The 22,050-nt window shown below is 42.8% G+C and overlaps 1 protein-coding gene and 1 long non-coding RNA gene across 4 annotated transcripts in view; one reads left to right on the top strand and one right to left on the bottom strand.

The window, feature by feature from the left end:
* The window catches only part of tshz3b (teashirt zinc finger homeobox 3b), a 30,106-nt gene extending 26,361 nt beyond the window's left edge, over positions 1-3,745 (bottom strand). Inside the window, exons 1-2 of the mRNA XM_062472068.1 lie at positions 2,628-3,745; positions 1,860-2,221 (exon numbers count right to left, since the gene is read on the bottom strand). Of these exons, the coding sequence (XP_062328052.1) occupies positions 1,860-1,899 (40 nt within the window). The 5' untranslated portion in view covers positions 1,900-2,221; positions 2,628-3,745. The remainder of the gene's footprint in view (positions 1-1,859; positions 2,222-2,627) is intronic.
* LOC134028486 (uncharacterized) overlaps positions 2,997-22,050 on the top strand; it is a 51,249-nt gene continuing 32,195 nt past the window's right edge. Inside the window, exons 1-3 of one of the 3 annotated variants that reach the window (XR_009931531.1) lie at positions 2,997-3,223; positions 3,403-3,492; positions 15,541-15,609. This is a non-coding gene — a long non-coding RNA (uncharacterized LOC134028486). Of the gene's footprint in view, positions 3,224-3,402; positions 3,493-15,540; positions 17,014-22,050 lie in introns of those variants that run through there. The other 2 variants (XR_009931532.1, XR_009931530.1) reach the window with 2 other exon arrangements.

Raw genomic sequence — 22,050 nt, 5'->3', positions numbered from 1 at the left:
ATTAAATCAAATATGAAACAAAGTCCCTTTGATGGCTGCTTCTGATGAAGCTAACCAGTCTTCCATCTCTCGATTACACTAATAGTAACATTTTTCATACTAGCAATGTGTGTATGTGTGAGAGAAAGAGTGGGATGAAATGTAGCGATTCTGTGTGTGTGTGTGTGCATGTGTGTGGATGGTGTGTGTGCATGCATGTGTGTGTGTGAGTTTAAGTATCTCACAATTTACTGAGATAGTTTTAAACTACCTTTAGTTTAAGCATCATACAATAAACTATGATAGTTTTACAAATCAATCTAGTGAATAGATGGCATGGCTTTCTGTGCGGTAAAAGCAAATCAAATCTAAACATTAGTTGACCTCCATATTACCAATATTTAAAGTCAACATCTGACTCATAGCAGTCTGTAGCGTACTTTATAAAGACAAAATATCTTATGCCTACTGCATTTAATTGATGAAGATTTAATATACAGCGTGTTTCTGAAAATGTTTATAAAGGTCTACTGAAAGAAAGTAAGCAACATTTCCTAAATAAATCAATAAAAACTTGTTGTCTTTTGTCTCTTTACAAAATATAGCATACTGCCTCAGTGGTAACCCAAACATAAAGTAACTAGAATCTAGTCTGTACGAGGTGGCCCACTATGTCATACTTTTAAAAACTAAAGAACATTTGGCCTTTGGCTTTGGCAACGCAAAACTACAAAAGAGGCAATTAAAGATGTTTTAATGGGCAGTTGTCAAACCAGACATGACGTCACGGAGACCGGCGTTGCTAGGGCGGAGTGATTTATCGATGTTTATCGGGATTGAATAGATCAAAGACAAGCGGGATGACAGGCGATCAATCTGCCGTCAAATCAAAGATGGCAATTGTCCATTAAAGGCTCTCCCAGCCCACATACCTTCTAGAGTGGACTTTGAAATAATCGTTCTTTCCCAGAAACGGGTATAAATAAAAATAAAGAAATCAGCCTATGGGGAAAGTAGGGGAAAGTTGACTTTTTGTGATCAAATGTTTTACCACAAAGCCCCTAAAAAACTGCGAAGGCGAGCATCAAAGAGAACCATGACAGTCAGCTGACACGAGGCCCCTTTTCCCTACGCTTCTTCATAGATCTCTAAATCATAGAGTCAATATCTGCACCCTTACCAGAGCGTTGGGAGAGAGTAGGCTAAAATAGGGTAAAGGCGGAGTGACTATCAAAGCTCAAGTTGTCTTTGCTCAATCGGATAAAGAGACACGGTCTGAAAGCCCTTTTATCCTCCTCGACAACCATTCTTGCCTACAGCAGAGGTTTTATCGAATAGAATCTTCTTTTTTTTCTTAAAAAAAAAGTTATAGACTAGCTTACAAAAGAACACACTACCAAATGGAAACTGTGTTGCTAATTTGGTCAATTCGAAATAGAAAATAAAAAATAAAAATAAAGATACCCCAATTTTTATTGTCGACTAGTCTACTATAAATAATCTGAACTAAACAATATAACGTTGCAATAACCATACGTGTTATTGATATTGCGGATTCGCTGAAAAGGCTATCAAGAGCAACGTAGGCCTACGTGATTGTAGAAAAACGCATCCGCTTCAAAAGAAAGAAAACTTAGGTATGCCAGTGGAGCTCCACCATCCCTCGTGAGTGAATGAGTATGCTCCTACTAAAGCCCACACTGTAGCTTAGGCTCACACAGAAACATTGCCTGCGTACACCCTCTCTCACACACCGTCACACACACATTGGCTACACGGCCTCGCACACACTTCGGTATAAATGTTAAGACTATACTGACGATGGGGATACGGCGGCAGTCGTAAAAACACACGATAACATGCAAATCATGGCACGGTACCTGCCGAGCGCCTCGGCGCTTGCTGTTTCCTCCGCGGCATGGTTGTTATGGGCTTCTGAAGAGTTCTGTAGCCCCAGAGATTCCGAGCTGGTCCGCTCGTCTTTGATAGCGGCGCTTTCCACACTGTACCCCGGGCGCTTTCAGGGCTCTGACATATATCGGCAGTTTTCAAACAAAAACTCAGACAGTGAAGAGAGGGGTAGATCTGAAGACGAGGCAGAACAAGCGGGTCTTTTTTCCTCTTTTTTCCCCGTTCGACTTGGATATTACGGCGAGCAGACGAGCAGTACAGTGGAGGGGAGAAAAAACCGTTCAGCCGCTAGTGATCCTCTCACTCCGCGGTAGAGGCTGCAACAGGCAAGCTTAAAGGAAAACGAAATAATCGCGTCACTCAAAGTCTGCAAAGAGGGGCAAACATCAAGCAGTGTCACATTTGAGCCTTGTCCCTCAGTGGTTAGCTCTAGTGATATTGGCGTCACGTCTTTCTGTCTCTTCCCCTCCCGCCTCTTACATTGCTCTCTAACATGCAACTATATTGTCATACAGCACATAAACTAGTAGACAAGCTTAATTAGGAGATTAGGTGAATATAAAACTAATGTACCCTATGTAGCCTACCACACAGACTGAACGTAGCCTATAATACCCTTGTGTGGGAGTGAACATCGTATCCACTACAGATGGAGACAAAACATTATAATTATCCCTATAGGCTATAACACTAACTGCCATGATGTCGCCGAGATGTTAGCAGAATGGCATACTTACTCAGTCGGTTGATTAACTGTGTTATCCATAAGAAATTTGATTCCAATAATCATCCGCAATTTAAAAACCAGCAGGGAAACATATGAATGTCGCTGATATCATCTTGGAAATCCGGCGTGGTTCCAATTCCCCTTGAAACATCAACCGATATATCTCTTATTCTGAGATAAAAGGGGGAAAAGACAAAATGTTGAAAGAAGAGATGGACGGACTTGTCGCCCACACGCTGGCTTGCTCCGTTATTTTGTCCAAGCGCGTTCAAAATCCGCTGAGAGCAGTTCGAATCGATGAGATACGTGCTTGATTGGGTATCCCTTGTTGTAATAATGTACATCAGAAGGAGGGGACGGGCTCGTGCTGAGCCTCAGCTGCTCCGAGGCTCGAGAGCATGGATCAGCAGCTATTGCCAAACACTTTCTTGGCTGCTAATACCACTTTTCCCCCTTCTTTGTGTGGCTGATAGTAGGTATTTAAAACAGCAACAGCGAATCAGACGCGTCTTCCTCACTGCAAGATGACTCCTTTGCCTCAAGTGAGTCAGCCCGAAACAAACGCGCTCCTTTTTTTATAGTATGAAGAATAGTTTTTGTTTTATGGTAAGATCAAAATAATGAACATATAGTTATCTACATTTTAGATGACTACACACCCTAATAGGCAATCAAATGGTATTTTGCAGAGCTTTCCCCAGTAATATCATCTAAATCAAAAAAGTTACAGAGAAATCGGTATTATTCACTGGGGAAAGTGAATCAATTGTCCAATATTTTTTCAGATGGTATTCGGGATAAAATGCAGTTTTCCGACTTCTGCTGGAAAGACGTTTAATTGGAATGCGAATACTTTTCTTGTCAACAAGATAACGGTAAGTTGTTAACGGGTTTTTTCTTCTGCCAGATGTGCCGGAGTCCGTGTCATTGTCGTGTCGCGATTTCCACTTGCGCCGTTTTGAATAGTCAGAAATGGTCTCTTCGACCGCAAAAAGGGAAAACCCCGCGTACGAGTGTAAGAGTAGGTCGTTGGGAACGGAATCTCCTCTTCGTTCGCCAGTTTGGTTGAACGATAAGGAAGAGCACAGTTTCACCGATTCGGGATGTTTTAGCCTAATCTCGCTGTGTGTGCCGCTACAGCACTGCATACCGTTAGATCCGCCCAAGCATCTGTCCGTCTTACCATTGGCGCATCCATCAGTGTCACACGCGCTGCACGTTTGCAACGACAATACCCTCTTCAGTCCAGACAGAGAAACCGCAGAGGAGAGCATATACACACCCGACAACATGCCTTGGCGACAATTACGGGGACTTATAGTGCGTCATTGTTTGGCATTTTCCTACTATAATAACATCTATCATCATAACTGCTTCAAGGAAGACTAGTTTTGATGCAACTTCTTACCCTCGCAACATACTGTAGACGAGTCAGAGACACAGATAAACACATTGTGTCAAAATACTACTCACTGTTGCTGCGGGTTTGACTTAATAGCTTTTTCCAATGTTAACTTCAGCCTATACATTCCAATGGATTGTAAACGAGCGTAATTTCAGTCATTTCTAGTGCGTGGTTTATTTACTATACTAATAATGTGCGTAAAGTATCAATACAAGCATGTAAAAGTAACCTTCTCTTCAGAAAACGAAGAGACCTCATGTGAGACTGGAACGAGTATTGAAAAAATGCGATGCAGTATAAAGATAAAGTAAAAGTCTTAAATGTAATTTATGTATATATTTTTTTATAAAATCGTAAGTCAGCTTGTTCCTTTATGTTCACACAGTTCTACAATAATTTATGATAACAATGGTGTTTACATGTGATCCTTTGTGTACTTTTCAGAGCTGTAAACATTCTAAAGAAAGCATCGAGCACGTTAGAGCATCGTGCAAACCTTTGTCTCTTTCTTTACATTTTTGTGAAACAAAGCACTTTTGTATATGGGGTATGATATGGACAGACATGGTGTGCTGTAGCAATTACTCTCACCTTGAGATTGAAGCATACAGGCGAAATTCCCTGTTACAGCCCCAGTGCAGCCATAGATGCTATAACCATCTGAGGGGGCCTAGTTGGGGATATTAAGAAATTGTCAGTGTGTGTGTGCACGCGAATCTTTTTGAGAGAGAGCGTGTGTGAAACGCTTTGGCCTATATCATTTAAATTAGTTTAAGGTCTTTGAACTTTATTAGTCCATAGTCTGTGGCATCACTCTGTGTGTGTCTTGTCGTTTGCTGTGGACCTGTTGGATATACTGTTGAATTCAATTTGACATAGCCTAGGTGTGGACGAGTATCTGACAGTGAATAGGACGCTGGGGTCTGCTTCGCAGCATACGGCACTGGCAACAAGTTTGAATGTGTGAAAAGACATACTATATTGTATATGCCCTGACATTTTAACTTAAAAATCGACAATTAATTCGTTCTAAAACAAATGTCAATGAGTCTCTTTTACAACGGTAGCCTACATATTGATCTTCAATCAATGTATGTACGCGTATAATGATTTCCAACTGTGTCAAAGTTAACCTCAAAGTTTTGGGTGATCCACAGTGTTCTTCAAGCTTTAACTGTATTCTTAAAAAATACAATAAAAAGATACACATTGATCCACATATAGGGCACGTTGTAACGTAGCCTAGTTGTGTGAGATAGATAACGAAAAATAGAGTTGGAGATAGAGTTAGAGAGAGAGAGAGTTTACCCCTCGTGTAATTTTATCATAATATGTCATTTGACATTTTAAAAGCCGTTGGTATAAATCTATAATCTACTTCCAAAGCCTAATTTGTGCAAATTTGTATTCATTTCAAAACTATTAAAACGACTGCAGAGTTTATTGGTCAAAACACACAAACACACACAAACACACGCACGCACACACGGACTAGAGGTGTTGTTCGGTTACGCAAATTTGGTGAACTTTTGTGTTTCAAACAACTCAAAACAGATGAGCCGAGTGTTTTACGCACGTGGCCTCGATGGTAACGTCAAGTCCGTTTGCCTTCTAAAATAACTGACTTCATGAAATATATAACTTGGAAGACCCTGAGTTCCGTTAAAGTTTGCAAAAGGGAATTATATTCATTTTGGAACTTACTTTAAACCGATGAAAAAGTTGTGTTGATAGTACAACTGACTGGACTTAGCCCGTAATTAGATAGTATTTTCTTCATAGGCAGATATTGGCAACATTTGTAAAGCACACTGCTATTTTATACAATATTCTAAATAATATATAATTGTATTTCAGATTTGTGATTTTATAGTAAAGCTGTTAAACGATGGGGAAATGTTCAGCAACTTTTCGACTCGTTCCGCATCTGTTTTGCATCTGTTTTGGATCCCAATTCAATTCTCTGAACTCCTTTTATTCAACTCGGCTTCCTTATTATTTTCTGAAAGCTTTGTTTAAAACATAGCATGAACTAGATCATCGTGTTTTTCACAGGCATTATATATTGTAGCGTGAACACAGCCAAGAGACTAGTCTTTTTGATCATGAAAAAAAAACGAAAAAAAACTTTGGAGTAATTTGATTATGTCTGATAACTGATTGACATAGCCTAATACTTGTACCAGCAGCTTATCGTTATCAATCAATATTTTGATTTCACGAGTAGAGTTTAGACATGCAGTCATTTGAAAAATTGATTGATCATAATGATTTATTTAAATCCAATCATACAAAATCGTGAGCATTGTCCCTTTGTCGCTGAAAGTAACTCTAAACTATGTTACTGTTAAACGCAGATTGTCCTTTGGTATATAAAGTGTTTTCATTATAATTTGTAGGCTATCTGATGTGTGGCATGTAAATGTAAACTAAATAGCTATAGAAAATCTCATGGAATTCTCTTAAATCATCATTTAATCTCTTCAGCATTATTACAGCAAAAATACATAACTCCTAAATTCAACATTTTCGAAACCTGCCTTATTAGTTTGCACAGAGTAGACCACGACTCACGGGCAGGAAGCCTATAATCAGAGTAAAGAGCCACCGCCTGGGCGCGCAAACTGCGCGAGGAGACCAGTACATGCATAACCTCTCCAGGAGCGCATTCACGTCACGGGACCATTCTATAACACGTTGTGTGAGATAACATCTTTTACGCATAAAGGTTAATAATTGTTGCTACTGTGACCTGAGGTTCCCCGGGGAATATCTACAATAGACTGCCGCTGTGACGGCAAAGTCAGCTGTGCCGCGCCGGGGTCGGGTAGGTCATATTTGCTCTACGGCACCAGCCTGCTCCGTGCGGAATGGCCAAACGTACTCTGCGCTCCAGTGGGTGTCGGAGATGCATGGCAAAACCGAACACAATAAGTGTGTTTTCTGTATATTTCCTTAGCCAACAAAGGAAATAAAACGAGTCTGCGTAAAATGACATGAAATAATTGATGTATGAACTCGTAGAGATGATCTTAAATTCTGCAGTGATTTATCTCTGCGCATCTCAACTCCATCAGGGATTTTGCGGTGATCAAGTCGGTGTGGAAAGCGCGCCCTGGCGTGATCCATTCAGCTTCACGGCACACTTGCGCCTAGTAGCGTGTATAAAGAGCTCGAGCACTGGTGCGCGAGGAAAGGATGGACGTGGTAGCCTGAACGGAGAGGGAGAGAACAAGAAAGGGGGGCGTTTTGCCAAATAAGTTATTCTGTATAGAAACCAGGTCGTTTAGTTTGTGAAAACATTTTATAGAAATCTAGAAATCTACCAAGTTTTTATTCAGTTTTTACACTCTGTGAAATATGTTGACCAACATAGCTTTGTTCGATATATAGGTGACCACAGGACACATGTCCCTGACACTGAGATAGATGGATGGTTAAAAATGACCAGTTAACACAGAAACTCTTTTAAATGAGGCCAGAGTTTTGTCCTCCTCAAAGTACATCAAAGTTATCCCAAATAACTCACATCAACAAGACAGCACCTTGACATCAAGAACTGAGAAAGTCCTCTCTCTCTCTCTCTCTCTCTCTCTCTCTCTCTCTCTCTCTCTCTCTCTCTCTCTCTCTCTCTCTCTCTCTCTCTCTCTCTCTCTCTCTCTCTCTCTCTCTCTCTCTCTCTCTCTCTCTCTCTCTCTATCTCTCTCTCTCTCTCTCTCTGTCTCTCTTTCTCTGTCTGTCTTATTCTCTCTCATCACCCCATCCCATCCTCCAGCATCCTCCTCCTGTCTCGTTGTGTGTGCAAGCAAGCAGGGTTGAGAGGGCAAGTGCTGACCAGTCCTCTTTCTCTGTCTGTTACTAGGTCACTGTGCCCCCCCCCCCCTCCACCTCCCGGTCAGCAGCCACTGGGGAGAGGGGTAATTTAAGCCCTCTGTGATGTAGCCTATTCATCACTGTCCTACAGACCTGTTTCAAAATTAAAGTCTGATCTACAAAGTTAAACCGAAATGAGATAAAAATTGGCAGAGGTCAAAGAGGGTTGAGTTCGTCACAATGCAGAGGCGTGTGTGTCTGTGTGTGCACGCGTTGTTGCTGCTTTTGATTTATGTTTTTAGGAGGGAACGGGAAGAAATGAATTCATTAACCCTTTGGACCAGGTGAACCTGTGTCACTGCGCGGTTACTGGTTTTGTTTGTTTCAGCAGTAGTAGACCTCCCTCAGCAATGCTCAAGAGATAAGCAGTACCTTCTAGCAGATTCTATAGGTGGTGCAGACATATAGTCAACACACCTACTACTGACCTACCCTGACCCCAGAGACACATAGGCTTGGTGGTACTTGTTTACCGACAGCTAGCTTGAAACATCTTTCATCTCTTACTCATGTTATTTTAGGGATCTTAGGGAATTTGTTTTTAAGGTTTTAGGGCTTCTAGTCAGAAATACGTCATTCACATTTGACAAGACATTTTTTAAATATTTGTGGAATATATATATATATATTTAGGATGTCTGAAGAGGCTATTACAGATCTGTGGGGAGTTTGCCTCTCTGACGATATCTGTAGTGAATGTAAACATGCATAAAAGTTACATGTAATCTCATAGTAAGTTACATACATGTCACAGTTATTCAATTACAGTTTGGTCGCAAGCACATCATTGAACCTGAGTTGACTATGTTTCCTTAAGATATTGTTTCAATTATTGTTTAATAACGTTATTGTATACATTCAAAACCCCTTTGGTCAAAAGGTTGAAAATGTGTTATGTTGTAGAGCAAGCTAAATTAGAATTACACATGCCAAACCATAGATTTAATCTTTGTTATTTTGTTATTTTGTGTGTGTGTGTGTTAGTGTGTGTGAATGAATGTGTGTGTAAATGAGTGTTTTTACCTGTAGTATTGATCTAATAAGATAATTTCCTCTTCCTTTCATACTTATGTAAAGGAGTTTCAAATGTTTGTCTGTGATTCAAGGACAAAAACATATCCAGCTCATCTTTAATGAGTTACAGTTTTCGTTCGTTTTTTGTTGGATGAATAGTGTTTTGTGTAGAGAAATGTTAAAGTCCCTTGTTCCTGATGTGGCATGCAGAAAGGAGGTCCTGTGTATGTGTGTTACCTGCTCTCGTGGTGTGTATGTGTACAGAGTATGTCTATTTGTGATTGTGTCTGCATTTCTATTCTAGGCAGTGTGTGTGTTTCTTTGTACATGCTTGCAGGTGTGTGTGTGTGTGTGTGTGCATGGTAAACAGGGCCATTTGCTGTATAGAGGGAAGTATTTTCCCCAGCAGCCTCCTATATCAGTAATAGTTGCAGTAATGAGCAGCAGCTGTCAGTGTGGTTTCCGCTCTGTGTCTGATTCATGTTCCACCACTGGAGTGTGTGTGAGAGTGTGTGTTTGTGTGTGCTTATGTGTGTGTGGGAATGCCTGTGTGTGTGCCTGTGTGTTTGTGTGTTTGTGTGATTCATGTTCCACCTCTGTAGAATCTACAACTGGAACAAATGTTTACTCCAATGAGAAACAGACAAACACCCTGCCTTACTGTTTTTTCTCTTGAAGAGAGGGAAACTGGTTAACTTTTTTCCTAATCCAAGCCACCTCTGACTCGTACAAACCCACAAACACACAAACACACTCCTCCTCAAACAGAGGAGAAAACAATATATACACAATTTTCTTCCATATTTCAAAAGTAACCCCAATCTTCTCTGTGGCAGATTAAGTATATTTAACTATTTAGAATGAACCATTCTATCCTCAGTAACATTCTCCCAGCGCTATAGAGTCCCTATGGTTCTATCCTCAGTAATGTTCTCCCAGGGCTGTGGAGAGTCTGTGGTTCTATCCTCAGTAATGTTCTCCCAGGGCTGTGGAGAGTCTGTGGTTCTATCCTCAGTAATGTTCTCCCAGGGCTGTGGAGAGTCTGTGGTTTCTATCCTCAGTAATGTTCTCCCAGGGCTGTGGAGAGTCTTTGGTTCTATCCTCAGTAATGTTCTCCCAGGGCTGTGGAGAGTCTGTGGTTCTATCCTCAGTAATGTTCTCCCAGGGCAGTGGAGAGTGATGACATCACCTCCTACCCTGAGCTCAGCTCAGCTCTATCAGTCTGCCCTGACGTCAACTCTGGCCTCACACACACTCCACAAACATACACACACACACACCCGTACACACACACACACATGCCCGCACACCCACACACACATGGTCAAGTCATTAGGAAGGCCTTTCTGGTCCCACTATACTTCTCAACACAACTACATCACAGTATAAGGGTCTGGAATGGCACACTACAGTGAACTGGATCGCATACAATTCTACACTATCTAAACTACATTGTACTACTCTACAATGGATGATTATGTGCCTATATTGTTGAAAAGTTACACAACAAAAATATTACACACAAAAGTACCACACTGTAGTAAAAGTATTGTTGTAGAACCTTAGTGGCATTGTATCAGTGTTGCTGTAGTGCTATAGTATTAGTATAATAGTAAAATGTAGTAATACTGTAGAAATATGATTGTAGTGGTACTGTAGTGGTAGTCCTTGTAGTAATATTGTAGTTGTAGTGTTGTAACAATACTGTAATATCTCTCTAATGTTTGTAGCAGTACTGTGGTGGTACTGTTGTAGTATTGACTATGATAGTTTTGGAGTACATTTACATTTAGTCATTTAGCATAAGCTCTTATCCAGAGGGACTTACAGTAAGTACAGGGACATTCCCCCCGAGGCAAGTAGGGTGAAGTGTCTTGCCCAAGGACACAATGTCATTTTGCACGGCCGGGAATCGAACCAGCAACCTTCGGATTACTAGTCCAATTCCCTAACCGCTCAGCCACCTGACTCCCTAGTAATATAGTAGTAGTATTTTAGAGATATTATAGTAGTATTGTAGCAGTCTGTAGTAGTATTACATTGGTACTAGGGGTGTAACAATATATCGTGGAACAATATATCGCAATACAACATTTTTACAATATGTCTCGTAGACTTATGGTAATATTTTTACAATACGACGTCCCTTTGATCCTGTTGGTTGAGCTAGCAGCACGCGACCTACTCTGCACCTGCGTCATGCGTGCATTCACTGCATTCACAGAAAACGCTTGAACTGAGTTAACTAAATTGTATGTACAACAAAGAAAATTACTGAAAATGTTTCATGTTTTGGAACTAAATCTGTTAATTGAATTTCAGTTGAATTTAAAATTGTGTTCAAAACATTGTGATACGTATTGGATTGTACACCCAGTATCATGATACGTATTGTATCGTGAGCTGAGTGTATCGTTACACCCCTAATTGGTACTATAGTAATACCACAATGGAAGTGTTGTAATGATGATATAATAGCACATTAGAGGTAATGCAATAATACTATAGTGGTAATGTAGTGGTATTACAGTACAGCTATATTAATACTATGTAAATGTAGTGGTACCATAGCAGTGTTGTCCAGGTGCAGTAGTAGCAGTGTAGCTGTGAGACTGTGGAGTCAGTTGGAAGGCACCATGCAGTACCTCACACCCTGGTCTCTGCATTAATCACGCTGTTTTAATTAGCGTAGGTCCGCTTTATTAATTACAGCTGATGTCTGGCTGATATGGCCTCCCCTGATCGTCCCTCCCTCCTTGTTACACACACACACAAACACACACACAAACATACACAAACACACACACAGATGGAAGGGAGATGAAGTCTCTGGCCCTGAGGTAGGGAGGAAATATAAAGGATTGTGCGTTTAGAGGTAAGAGATAAAAGGAAATTGACAGTGGAGAAGACAGAGAGAGAGAGAGAGAAAGAGAGAGAGAGAGAGAGAGAGAGAGAGAGAGAGAGAGAGAGAGAGAGAGAGAGAGGAGGGCGGGAGGGAGGGAGGGAGGGAGGGAGGGAGAGGGTCACCAAGAAGTAGCAGACGAGCAAGCTAATATGCTAGCATGCTAATGGGCTAATAGACTTGCAGGGCATAGTGTAGAGGATGGAGCTCTCCAGACTGACGGCTGTGGATACAAATCACACAGGACTGGCTGTGGTCTGGCTCATCACTGCCAGAGGACAGCCACTTCAGCCCTCTGCTGGCTACATCTCTCTCTTCTCTTATTTCTCACATAGCTCCTCCACTAAATGTACAGGAAGATAATTAACTAAATGGTAGCACAGTAAGAGAGCTAGAGAGAGAGAGCGAGCGAGCGAGCGAGCGAGCGAGAGAGAGAGAGAGAGAGAGAGAGAGAGAGAGAGAGAGAGAGAGAGAGAGAGAGAGAGAGAGAGAGAGAGAGAGAGAGAGAGAGAGAGATCAAGTCCTCCAGGTTATGTGAGGAGTGATATGACTCTGGACAGTTTGACTCCATTCGTATCCAGTTCTGTGACCTAACTCCCCACTCAAAATCTGTGTGTGTATGTGTTTGTGTGTTTGTGTGAGTGAGAGAGCATTGGGGAGGGGAGACAGAGCTGGAGACAGAGACAGTGTGTGTGTGCACATGCTCCCCCAGGCGTGGGCCTCTCCTTTACAAGCCAGTGATTAGCCGGCCTCTGGCATGGAGCAGACACTAGCAGGGATGACACTGTTGTACTCTGCAATCTCTGTTTCCTGTCTGTCTGGATTACTGATGTCAACCCCCCCCCCACACACACACACACACACAAATACTCATACACACACACCACACGCACACTTGCATACAAACACATACACATTACACACACACTCACACTTACACACACACACACACACACACACACACACGTACACACATATTTATAGATTTGAATGTCCCCCTGACATCCATGGCCGTGTGCATGTTCCAACCCCCCATAGGCAGAACACCATGATGGAGTCAACATGTGTGTGTGTGCGTGTTTGCATGTTTGCGTTAGCCCCCCCCCCCCTCGATCGTCCTCTCCACACCTCACTTCATCACAGCCCTGCGTCTCACTGCCCCTCCTCTCCCTCAGCATTACCGTGATGGGCAGGCGTGGACATGCAGGAAGCGTGCTGACATGGGCGCCGAGCGCTGACCAGCGGCGGCCGTCACAGTGATGAGGCACAGTCAGCCTCTTCGCTGTCGGAGGGTTTAACATCAGGGGGGTTTACATGTTCCTCTGCGGGCGTGCGTCTCTGAAGAGCTGCCCTCTGAAGTGGAGCCTCCCAGAGAGAGGATCAGCAGCTAAGCCCAGGGACTCAGAGGATGACTAGCAGACTCTCTGACGATCCCTCTTTGTGGCTTTGGGGATTTAGGAAGTGATATTCCTTTAGCCTGTCCCCTTCGGTACGCATGGCCACTTCCAGCCTGACCAGAGCAGGCCACGGGCTGCTAAGCCCACGCCTTCAAAGACGGGATCATTGTCCTTACCGGGCGTCTGGTTGGTGGGCAGGTGTGTGAGCGGGCAGGGCTGGGGGCTGGACCCCTCTGAGAGGGGAAGTAGGGAGGTCAGGGGTCAAACGTACATGCTGGGGGTCAGCGAGCAGACCGGTGTTAGAACAAAGACCCCACGCTGAGAGAAGAGGGGTGTGTGTGTTTGCGCAGGAAAGTGGTGTGTGTGGGGGGCATGGGTGGCGGGTTGGGGTGTGTGTGCGCGTGTGTGTGTCTGGGTCTCCAGAGTGTGTGTGTGTGTCTACTTGCCAGAATGTGTGCATTTGAGAATGTGTGTGTGTATGTGTGTGTGATAAAGAGTATGTTGGGTGGGTGGATTATAGAGTGTGTGATGGTGCTCAAAAGTGCGTGGTTGGAAAAACACATCATTACCCCCCACATAAATCTGAAGTGCCTTCCTCTCCTCTCTTCCTCCTCTCCTCTCCTCTTCTCCTTCCCCTCCTCTGCCCCCACCCCCCACCTCTCACCCTCTCTTCCACACACTATCCTCAGCACCAGCCTCAGTCATGCTACACTTAGAGAGCTTGCTGACTTCTACCAGCCTAAAGCTACCAGCAGAAACATTGTTATGGAGTGCATTTTCTCTCCATGCCTCATGTAAAATGTCATAGAAACTCAAGTAAATTAATGTAATACATAAAGTACCCTTGGCTGGCTTGGGTCCTGGCCATGTTTTCAGGTGAGAAAAAAACAGTTAACAGTAAAGTTGCTCTCCGTGTTATATTCTGATGAAGTCGTTACTCAATAGCTGAATAAAACGAGAGGTGAAAAGGGCTGTAATTTTAGAGCTTAGAGTGGTTCGAAATTTATGTGAGGTTATTTTTACATTTCCCTGTTAAAAGTGTATAATGTCAACCAGTCTCTTATTTCAGAACTTTTGACAAGGATTTAAAACCCGTCCGTGTGTGTTTTAGAGATCCCAGATATTTGACCTGGTTCATCACATCAGATTCATGGTTAGTGACAACATGCCTATTCCTTATCTGAACAAGTTTGTATTGATCTCATCCTGTCACTCTTACAAGGTGTCACATGAGATCCCCCCCCTGTTTGACATTACTTTGAGATGTGAGAGATGACACATCTCTCAGGTGATTACCCCCTGTTTTCTCCAGGAGAACATAAGGTTTGCAACACAGAACTATTTACTATAATAAACTATTTCCCTCATTGAAAATTGATCAAAATACTGTCAAATGCTTATGTATTTGATTTGAGTGACCCTGTGCAATCCCAGTAATTGACCTTCCTATGAATGTAAAATGTGAGGGAAATCAAGTGTTGCATTACTTTTAAATACTTATTGAATATGTAGGGTTACCTGTCTAAAACACACTGACATTTGTCGTATCCTGAACCTTCTGGATATTTTCAACAAGCCCCCTGACCCCTCCTTCTTGGCCCAACCCTTTTGCAAGTTTGCAAGCCACAGTGGCTTTGCCTTCTCTTGTCTGCTCTGTTCTGTCTAATGACTTATGTTTCTGACGCTGTGAGTGGAGCGTTCTGTTTACGCTGCAGAAAACACCCCACTTCCTGGATGCCAATCTCCCGTCTCTCTCAGGGCATCACATGCCTCTCTCAGTAGGCCCGCTGTCATGGTTACCGGTATTAACTGGACGTCATCAGCGTCATGGTGTCATTAACACCTTCTGGAGTCTTCCGGGGGTGTTTTAGAGAATTCAGCGGAGACCACTTCACCTGTCACCTGTCACCTGCCATTCCCACAGAACACTGGTGACAGTGGTACAGCTGAGGAAGACACAGCTGTCGTATCTCCCTCCTCCGTCTCTGTCCTGTCTGGAGGAGGAGAAGAGGAAGAGATGGATCATTCTAGAGGGTTCTGTGTTGGGTTTCAGGAGATGTTCGGGTGTAAACTCCGTGCTGTTTGACAGCAGAGAGAAGGGAGTGAAAATATTCATGGTGTTTGTATCTGTCTTTCTGTCTCTCTTATGAATCTACTTTCGCCCTCCCTCCCTCCCTCCCTCCCTCCTCTCTCTCTCTCTCTCTCTCTCTCTCTCTCTCTCTCTCTCTCTCTCTCTCTCTCTCTCTCTCTCTCTCTCTCTCTCTCTCTCTCTCTCTCTCTCTCTCTCTCTCTCTCTCTCTCTCTCTCTCTCTCTCTCTCTCCCTGTCTCTAGGATGTGGTGCCAGTATGGAGGTCTGGGCCTCTCTGTGTACCAACTGCTACATGAGGAGGCACAGCATGGGTATGTCCCTAAACACACACAAACACACACTGTCCCACTCAGCTCTGTCTCCCCTCTTTACCGGAGAGAGCACATCAGTCTACACTAAGTGGATGTCTCACTCACCTCTCCTCCTCAAACCATGTCATCCCTCGCTCCACGACTCACACATTACACATCCGTTATTCCTTGTGGAAGGGGCACCGTGTGTGTGTGTGTGTGTGGAGGGGGTCTGACAGGGCAGAGAGGAATAACACAGGAAGTACATTAGTTATCACTCTCCGTCTCCTCCACCTTTTCACATGCAATCAAGATGAAACTTCTCAGGATCCGGCTTCAGCCCCTTTCTTCTCTTTCTCCTCTGTGCCTCTCTCCTCTCCTCTACTGCCTCTCTCCTCCCCTCCCTCTCTCCTCCCCTCCCTCACTTGTCTTGCTCCTTAAAAGTCTCTCGTGCTCCACTTTACACCCATCTCTCAGATCTAAATGACACTTGGCACCACACATGCGTGGAGACAACTGAATGAAATATTTACACAGAAGACAACTGGATGGGGAGAGATAGAGGAGGGTGAGATAGAGAGAGAGAGGACAGAAGAGGGAGGAGGAGAGGCATTGTTCCTGTGTCAGGTGGAAAGGGATTTATCGGCGAGTGAGAGAGAGGTTAATAAGGTTCAGAGGGATGGAGCTCAACTCAGGAGTGTTGCTCTGTCATTAATATCTCCAGGGCTCAATAGAACATGGACCTCAGACTGAGGGAATATGGAATATGTCTGAAATCTAAGCAGATCTACTATACGATTACAGTCTATTTGGATGGATGACAGGGAAGTCTTCTGCAACGAGTTGTAATGTAATATGTATGACAAAAAAGTGACATTTTGCTCTTCCCCTTTAAACCTTTACCGGCTCTGTTTGTCCCTCCAGAGATTCCATCATTTGAAAGGTGTCAGGGTGGGGGGTTGGAGTTGGAGAGGTGTATGTGTGTCTGTGTGTGTGTCAGAAAGGGAGTGTGTGTGTGTGTGACGGAGTGTGTGCGGACCTGTGAGTGTGTTAGTACACTCATTTGGTCTCCATTCCGGGGCCTCTAGGCTTCGTCTAATTATTTTCCTAGCAGGCCGTGTGTGTAGAACTGCCTGCTGCTTGTGCAAATGCTTATTTAAGCTGTGTAGCTGACAACCAGATGGTTTTCATCATCATAAAGACATGTTTGAAGGGGTTATATTTTTATGAGGCAGTGCCAGAGACCTGTCTGTCAGGACTTGGGCTTGAGAACTTCCGGAACTTTCCTCTAAACACACTGCCAAAATTAATTACCCAAAAATATGAAAGAAAAAGGACCATAATGTGATGGAGTGTATTGCGGCAATATTTGTATTATTATTTAGTTTCAAGAAAGACATTAAATAAAGTAATGTGAAGCTTTTCGATGTATTGTCTGGTGTGATTATTTCAAGTACAGACGAGTGGTTGAAATGTGTGTCTACTTCTTGTCTCCCTGATATTTCCAGTGGGTGTCATTGTTAATACACTGAATGTGCTGGTCTGTCTCTCCTCACCAGGAAGCTATGTTGAAGAGGACTGAACAATGAGCTGGGCATATTGATAATGATCCGTGGCACATGATGAAGCTCTCCATGTTTTCATCCACACCTACACCACCACACACACAGACAGGACAGCAACTCTCTCACACACAGGCATATTCACTCAGAACACTAATGTCTTTTATACATACGCCAATTCAGTCCCCACTCCCTTTCTAACTTACTGTCTCTAGCACTCTGTATTTCTCTCGATATCTTTTTTTTTAACTTCCCCCTCCCTCTCTCTCTATGGCTTTCTGTCTCTCTCTCTCTCACACACACACATGCAAACACACAGACAATTAGGCCTGTTATGGCAGTAATCACACCAAACTACAGTTCATACCAGGGCACCTCATCAGGAGAAAGAGGAAAATGTGTTACTGTGTGTTACTACAGTGTGAGCTTACGTTTGTGCCTGTACAGTATGTGTGTGTGGCCATGGGAAATGGCTCACCTTACATCCTAGTGTGGTCGAATGTGTTCTACATATATACACTGTATATTACCATTACACACATATAAGATGTGTAAAACTTTAGCAAAAATATTTCTGCCCTGTATTTCCTAGCAAGTATACTTCAAATAAACATGACCGTTCCAGCCTGAGGTTTGTGAATAAATAGATGAGTGTTCAGAAGCAGGAGTGTCTACCCTGCTTCTGATGGGGTGCAGATGTGAGGCTGGTCTGGAGCTGGTTACAGTCAGATCACCAAGGCAGAGCTTTGCTACGTCTCAATGTACAGAGCTGTTTGAATCAGAGCATTTCCTTGTCACACATTCAAGGGCGGAAATCTCCCATTGGTTTTCTGTTGGCTAGCAGTGTGTGTTGATAGTGCCTACCGCCAGAGTTCAATAGTGCTGGAACTGATACTCTACTACTGGCTCTTGGTGTCCAAGGAGATTCTATCAAACGGCCTCTTTATGTTTATTTTAAATGCACGGAAACACACACACTTACACACACATACACACACACTGTACAGTATGTAACTCACTCAGACACACACACACACACACACACACACACACACACACACACACATACACACCTCGAACGTGGCCATGTCCCCTCCTCTCCCCTCCTCTCCCCTCCTCTCCCCTCCTCTCCCCTCCTCTCCCTCCTCTCAGATGCCTCCTCCCTCTTTCTCCACACTTGTCTGAGAGGCGATCAAATCATCATATGGTAAAAATTCGATGTGATCCCAGCGAGCGGGCTGAAAGGTCAGCCAGTGAGTCGGTGAATGGATGAGGGCTAATGATTATCTCAACCTTTATCTAATCAATAATCATTTATCCAACAATATTATGGACACTCTATCCCATTGTCCATTAGGCCTGAGGGTGCAGAACCAGACTCGGTGGTAAAGCTATGGCAGCTTTATAGCACCGGGATGACAACCAGCACTGTGGGGACTTCTAGCTGCGCTCTACTGTGGAGCTCTACGTACGGTGTACTGATACCTAGGGTGTACTAGTGTACTGCTACATAAGGTTTACTAGTGTACTTCTAAAGTACTGATGCCTAGGGTGTACTAGTGTACTGCTACATAAGGTTTACTAGTGTACTTCTAAAGTACTGATGCCTAGGGTGTACTAGTGTACTGCTACATAAGGTTTACTAGTGTACTTCTAAAGTACTGATGCCTAGGTGTACTAGTGTACTGCTACATAAGGTTTACTAGTGTACTTCTAAAGTACTGATGCCTAGGGTGTACTAGTGTACTATTGGTGTAGTAATGCCTAGGGTGTACTAGTCTACTGAATCGTTGTCATCACTTTCTTAGACAACCTCTTAAATGCAAATGACATGATATTGCTTCTTACTAAATGTAAATGCAAAAATTAATGTAACTTAAAAAAAGAAATAATTTATGATAGTTAAAAAAAGTCAAATAGGTTAGAACTAGTTTTTGTATACCGGTATTTCATTTTATTAATCTTATAAGATACACAATGCTTTTAGAATATTATAATAATTAATAATAATTAATTATAATTATTATAATTATTATGATTATAATTGTGAGTGATTTTGCACATGTGTTTTTGCTAGGGATGGTATGAATTGGCAGTTTTTCTATCATGACAACACTCCTGTGTTGGGGACAGCCCTCAATGACTGCAAGTAGTGTCTCGCCTCTCTCTCTCTCTCTCTCTCTCTCTCTCTCTCTCTCTCTCTCTCTCTCTCTCTCTCTCTCTCTCTCTCTCTCTCTCTCTCTTTCTCTCTCTCTCCCTCTCTCTCTCTCTTTCTCACACGCCGTTGGTCTGTCTATCTGTCTTCCTGTTTGTCTGTCCATCTGCCTTTCTTTTATTTCCCTCTATCTCTCTTCCTTCTTTCCTCCCAGTCTGTCTCTCAGTGATCATCTTCATCATCACCCTGCTCTTTATTGCCTTTAATGACTCTCTTTCCCTTTTCATTAATTCTTTATCGATTCCCTTTGACATCTGCTGAATTAATTTTCAATTACTGAAAATAAAAAGAGATAAAAAAAAACATTCTTGCAAATGTGTGTGTGTGTGTGAGTGTGTTTGACTGTGGGTGGATAACACAAACACACAGGCACACACACACACACACACACACACACACAGAAGCACTACGACACACAAGGGAATGCGTGAATCTGACGGAGAGAAATTGCAGTAAAGGTCACAGTGAGCTAATGGCCAAGCTATCTTACATGGAATAAGTCCAGACACTTTGGACAGGTCTCTCAATGTCACGCGGCAGCCTTTTCCTTCTCACAGCAACACTGACGTGACTGGAAAGCAAGGTGAGGAGCTCCACTTTGACGTGTGTGTGTGTGTGCACAGGGAGAAGTTCAACACAGGAATGGACAGGCATTTAATTTCATGCATTCTTCCAAACAAACACAAGTATCTTTATTTTCTCATAGACACACACACACACAAACACACTGCCTGTAGGGCATAGCATACAAGTGCGATCTATACAAAGGCAAGTTTGAGGATGGGTGTCTTGAGCAAAATGCTCAATAAAATTAGGCTCAGGAGTCCACTATCAATGTTAAATACCCACAGGTCATTAATTATAGCAATTATTCACTTTCATACATGGGACAGATATTGACTGTGGTTTTGTTAAGGATCCCTTCTGTCCAAGGATGCACCAGGAAGACTTGACATAAAAAAAAATATAATAATAATAATTGTTTTCAGTGTGTTCCTCCAATTTAATAGAGCTGTGGGTATTGTCACAGTTTCTTTTGCATATTATCTCAAATAGCATGAATTGGGTCTCTGTTGAATTGCTTCAAGCAAAAATTCAGATTTGTGAATTATTGTAACATGACTAAATAGTACAGGACTAATGACAAACAAAAGTTACAATTAATGTATGGACACAAAAAAGCTGTTTTCTGTAGAATTACATTTCAGTTTGAACAATAGCAAATGTGTTATTTCAGAATTTTCTTTTGACAAATGAGGCATTCTGTATATGCCAAACATATACAGGGAATAACACCTTCCCTGCAACTTGTTTTCGTTCCATGTGAGCCTGTAGATGAGTCCATGTATATTTGTTCTTCTTCTGGGCCTTGTGTGAGTATTTATGTTATGTGTTTGTGTGCACGTGAGCACCAATGTGTGCACGTGTATCTCTATGTATGTCTCTACGTGTATTGCACTTCTGTGTGTGTACGCACATGCACATGGGTGTGTATGTGAGTGTGTACATACAGTATGTGTGTGTGTGTGTGTGAGCGCTGACCTCTCCCCTCGCGGTGCTCATCCCCCAGTGAGAGCTGTGTGATATACAGGCCTCTAATTGTCAGGTCCGGCCCTACATTCCTCACAGAGGCCACCAACACACCAGCCTGTCATTTTAACAACCAGAAATTATCACCAGAATGGAGGATCCAGGTTAAAAGACTCTCTAAGAGTATATAGATACATTTTCCCTCAATAAATTTGGCCCCCGCCCGGGTTCAGCTTGCCAGCTAACCTCCCCATCTTTCCCTCCTCCCTTCCATCCCTCTTTTTTTCTGATTGACATTTTTACCACAAAATTATAGCATGTCTGTCTGAGTAGGTAGGGTCGTCTCCACTCCAAAATTAGCTAAAGCATCAACATAAAACAGGATCAGAGCAGCCTGGTGTCATTTCCCCGGGAGTATTGATTCTTGCAGACCTATACGGGATTCACAGCAGATTTCCCATAAAAGCAGTAGCCACAGTGTCTTCAACTGGAGACAGCAGAGAGGACTCATAAAGCATCCCATAATATACAGACCAGGAGACCAAGGGGATGATTCTTTCTCTCTCTCTCTCTCTCTCTCTCTCTCTCTCTCTCTCTCTCTCTCTCTCTCTCTCTCTCTCTCTCTCTCTCTCTCTCTCTTTCTCTCTCTCTCCCTCTTTCTCTCTCTCCCTCTTTCTCTCTGTTTCAACAGTTTATCTCTTTACTTCTTTCTTTCTCTTTCTTTTTTCTTTTTCTTCTTTCTTTTTATCTTTCTTTTTCGTTCTTTCTGTCTCTACCTCATCATCTCTCTCTTCTACCATTAGAAGGAAGGCTGTGTATGTTTATATTTAAGAAGTTTCTATCATGTTTACTATCATGTGACTACAGTCACTTTTATGAGATGTTCAGTTGGGACAAACCCCATGTAGATGCAACCAGACAAAAGACTCAACCAATCAGATGCATCTTTACGATAACAAGTACCCGCTGGAAACAAGTACCAGCTCTGTCTGTCTCTCTCTCTCTCTCTCTCTCTCTCTCTCTCTCTCTCTCTCTCTCTCTCTCTCTCTCTCTCTCTCTCTCTCTCTCTCTCTCTCTCTCTCTCTCTCTCTCTCTCTCTCTGTTGCTCTCACTGTTTTCTAATTGTCTCACTCTCTCCCTCTCTTTCTGTCTTTC

Source organism: Osmerus eperlanus, chromosome 10, assembly GCF_963692335.1.
Source record: "Osmerus eperlanus chromosome 10, fOsmEpe2.1, whole genome shotgun sequence".
NCBI lineage: Eukaryota > Metazoa > Chordata > Actinopteri > Osmeriformes > Osmeridae > Osmerus > Osmerus eperlanus.
This window is presented reverse-complemented; position numbering and strand designations above follow the sequence as displayed.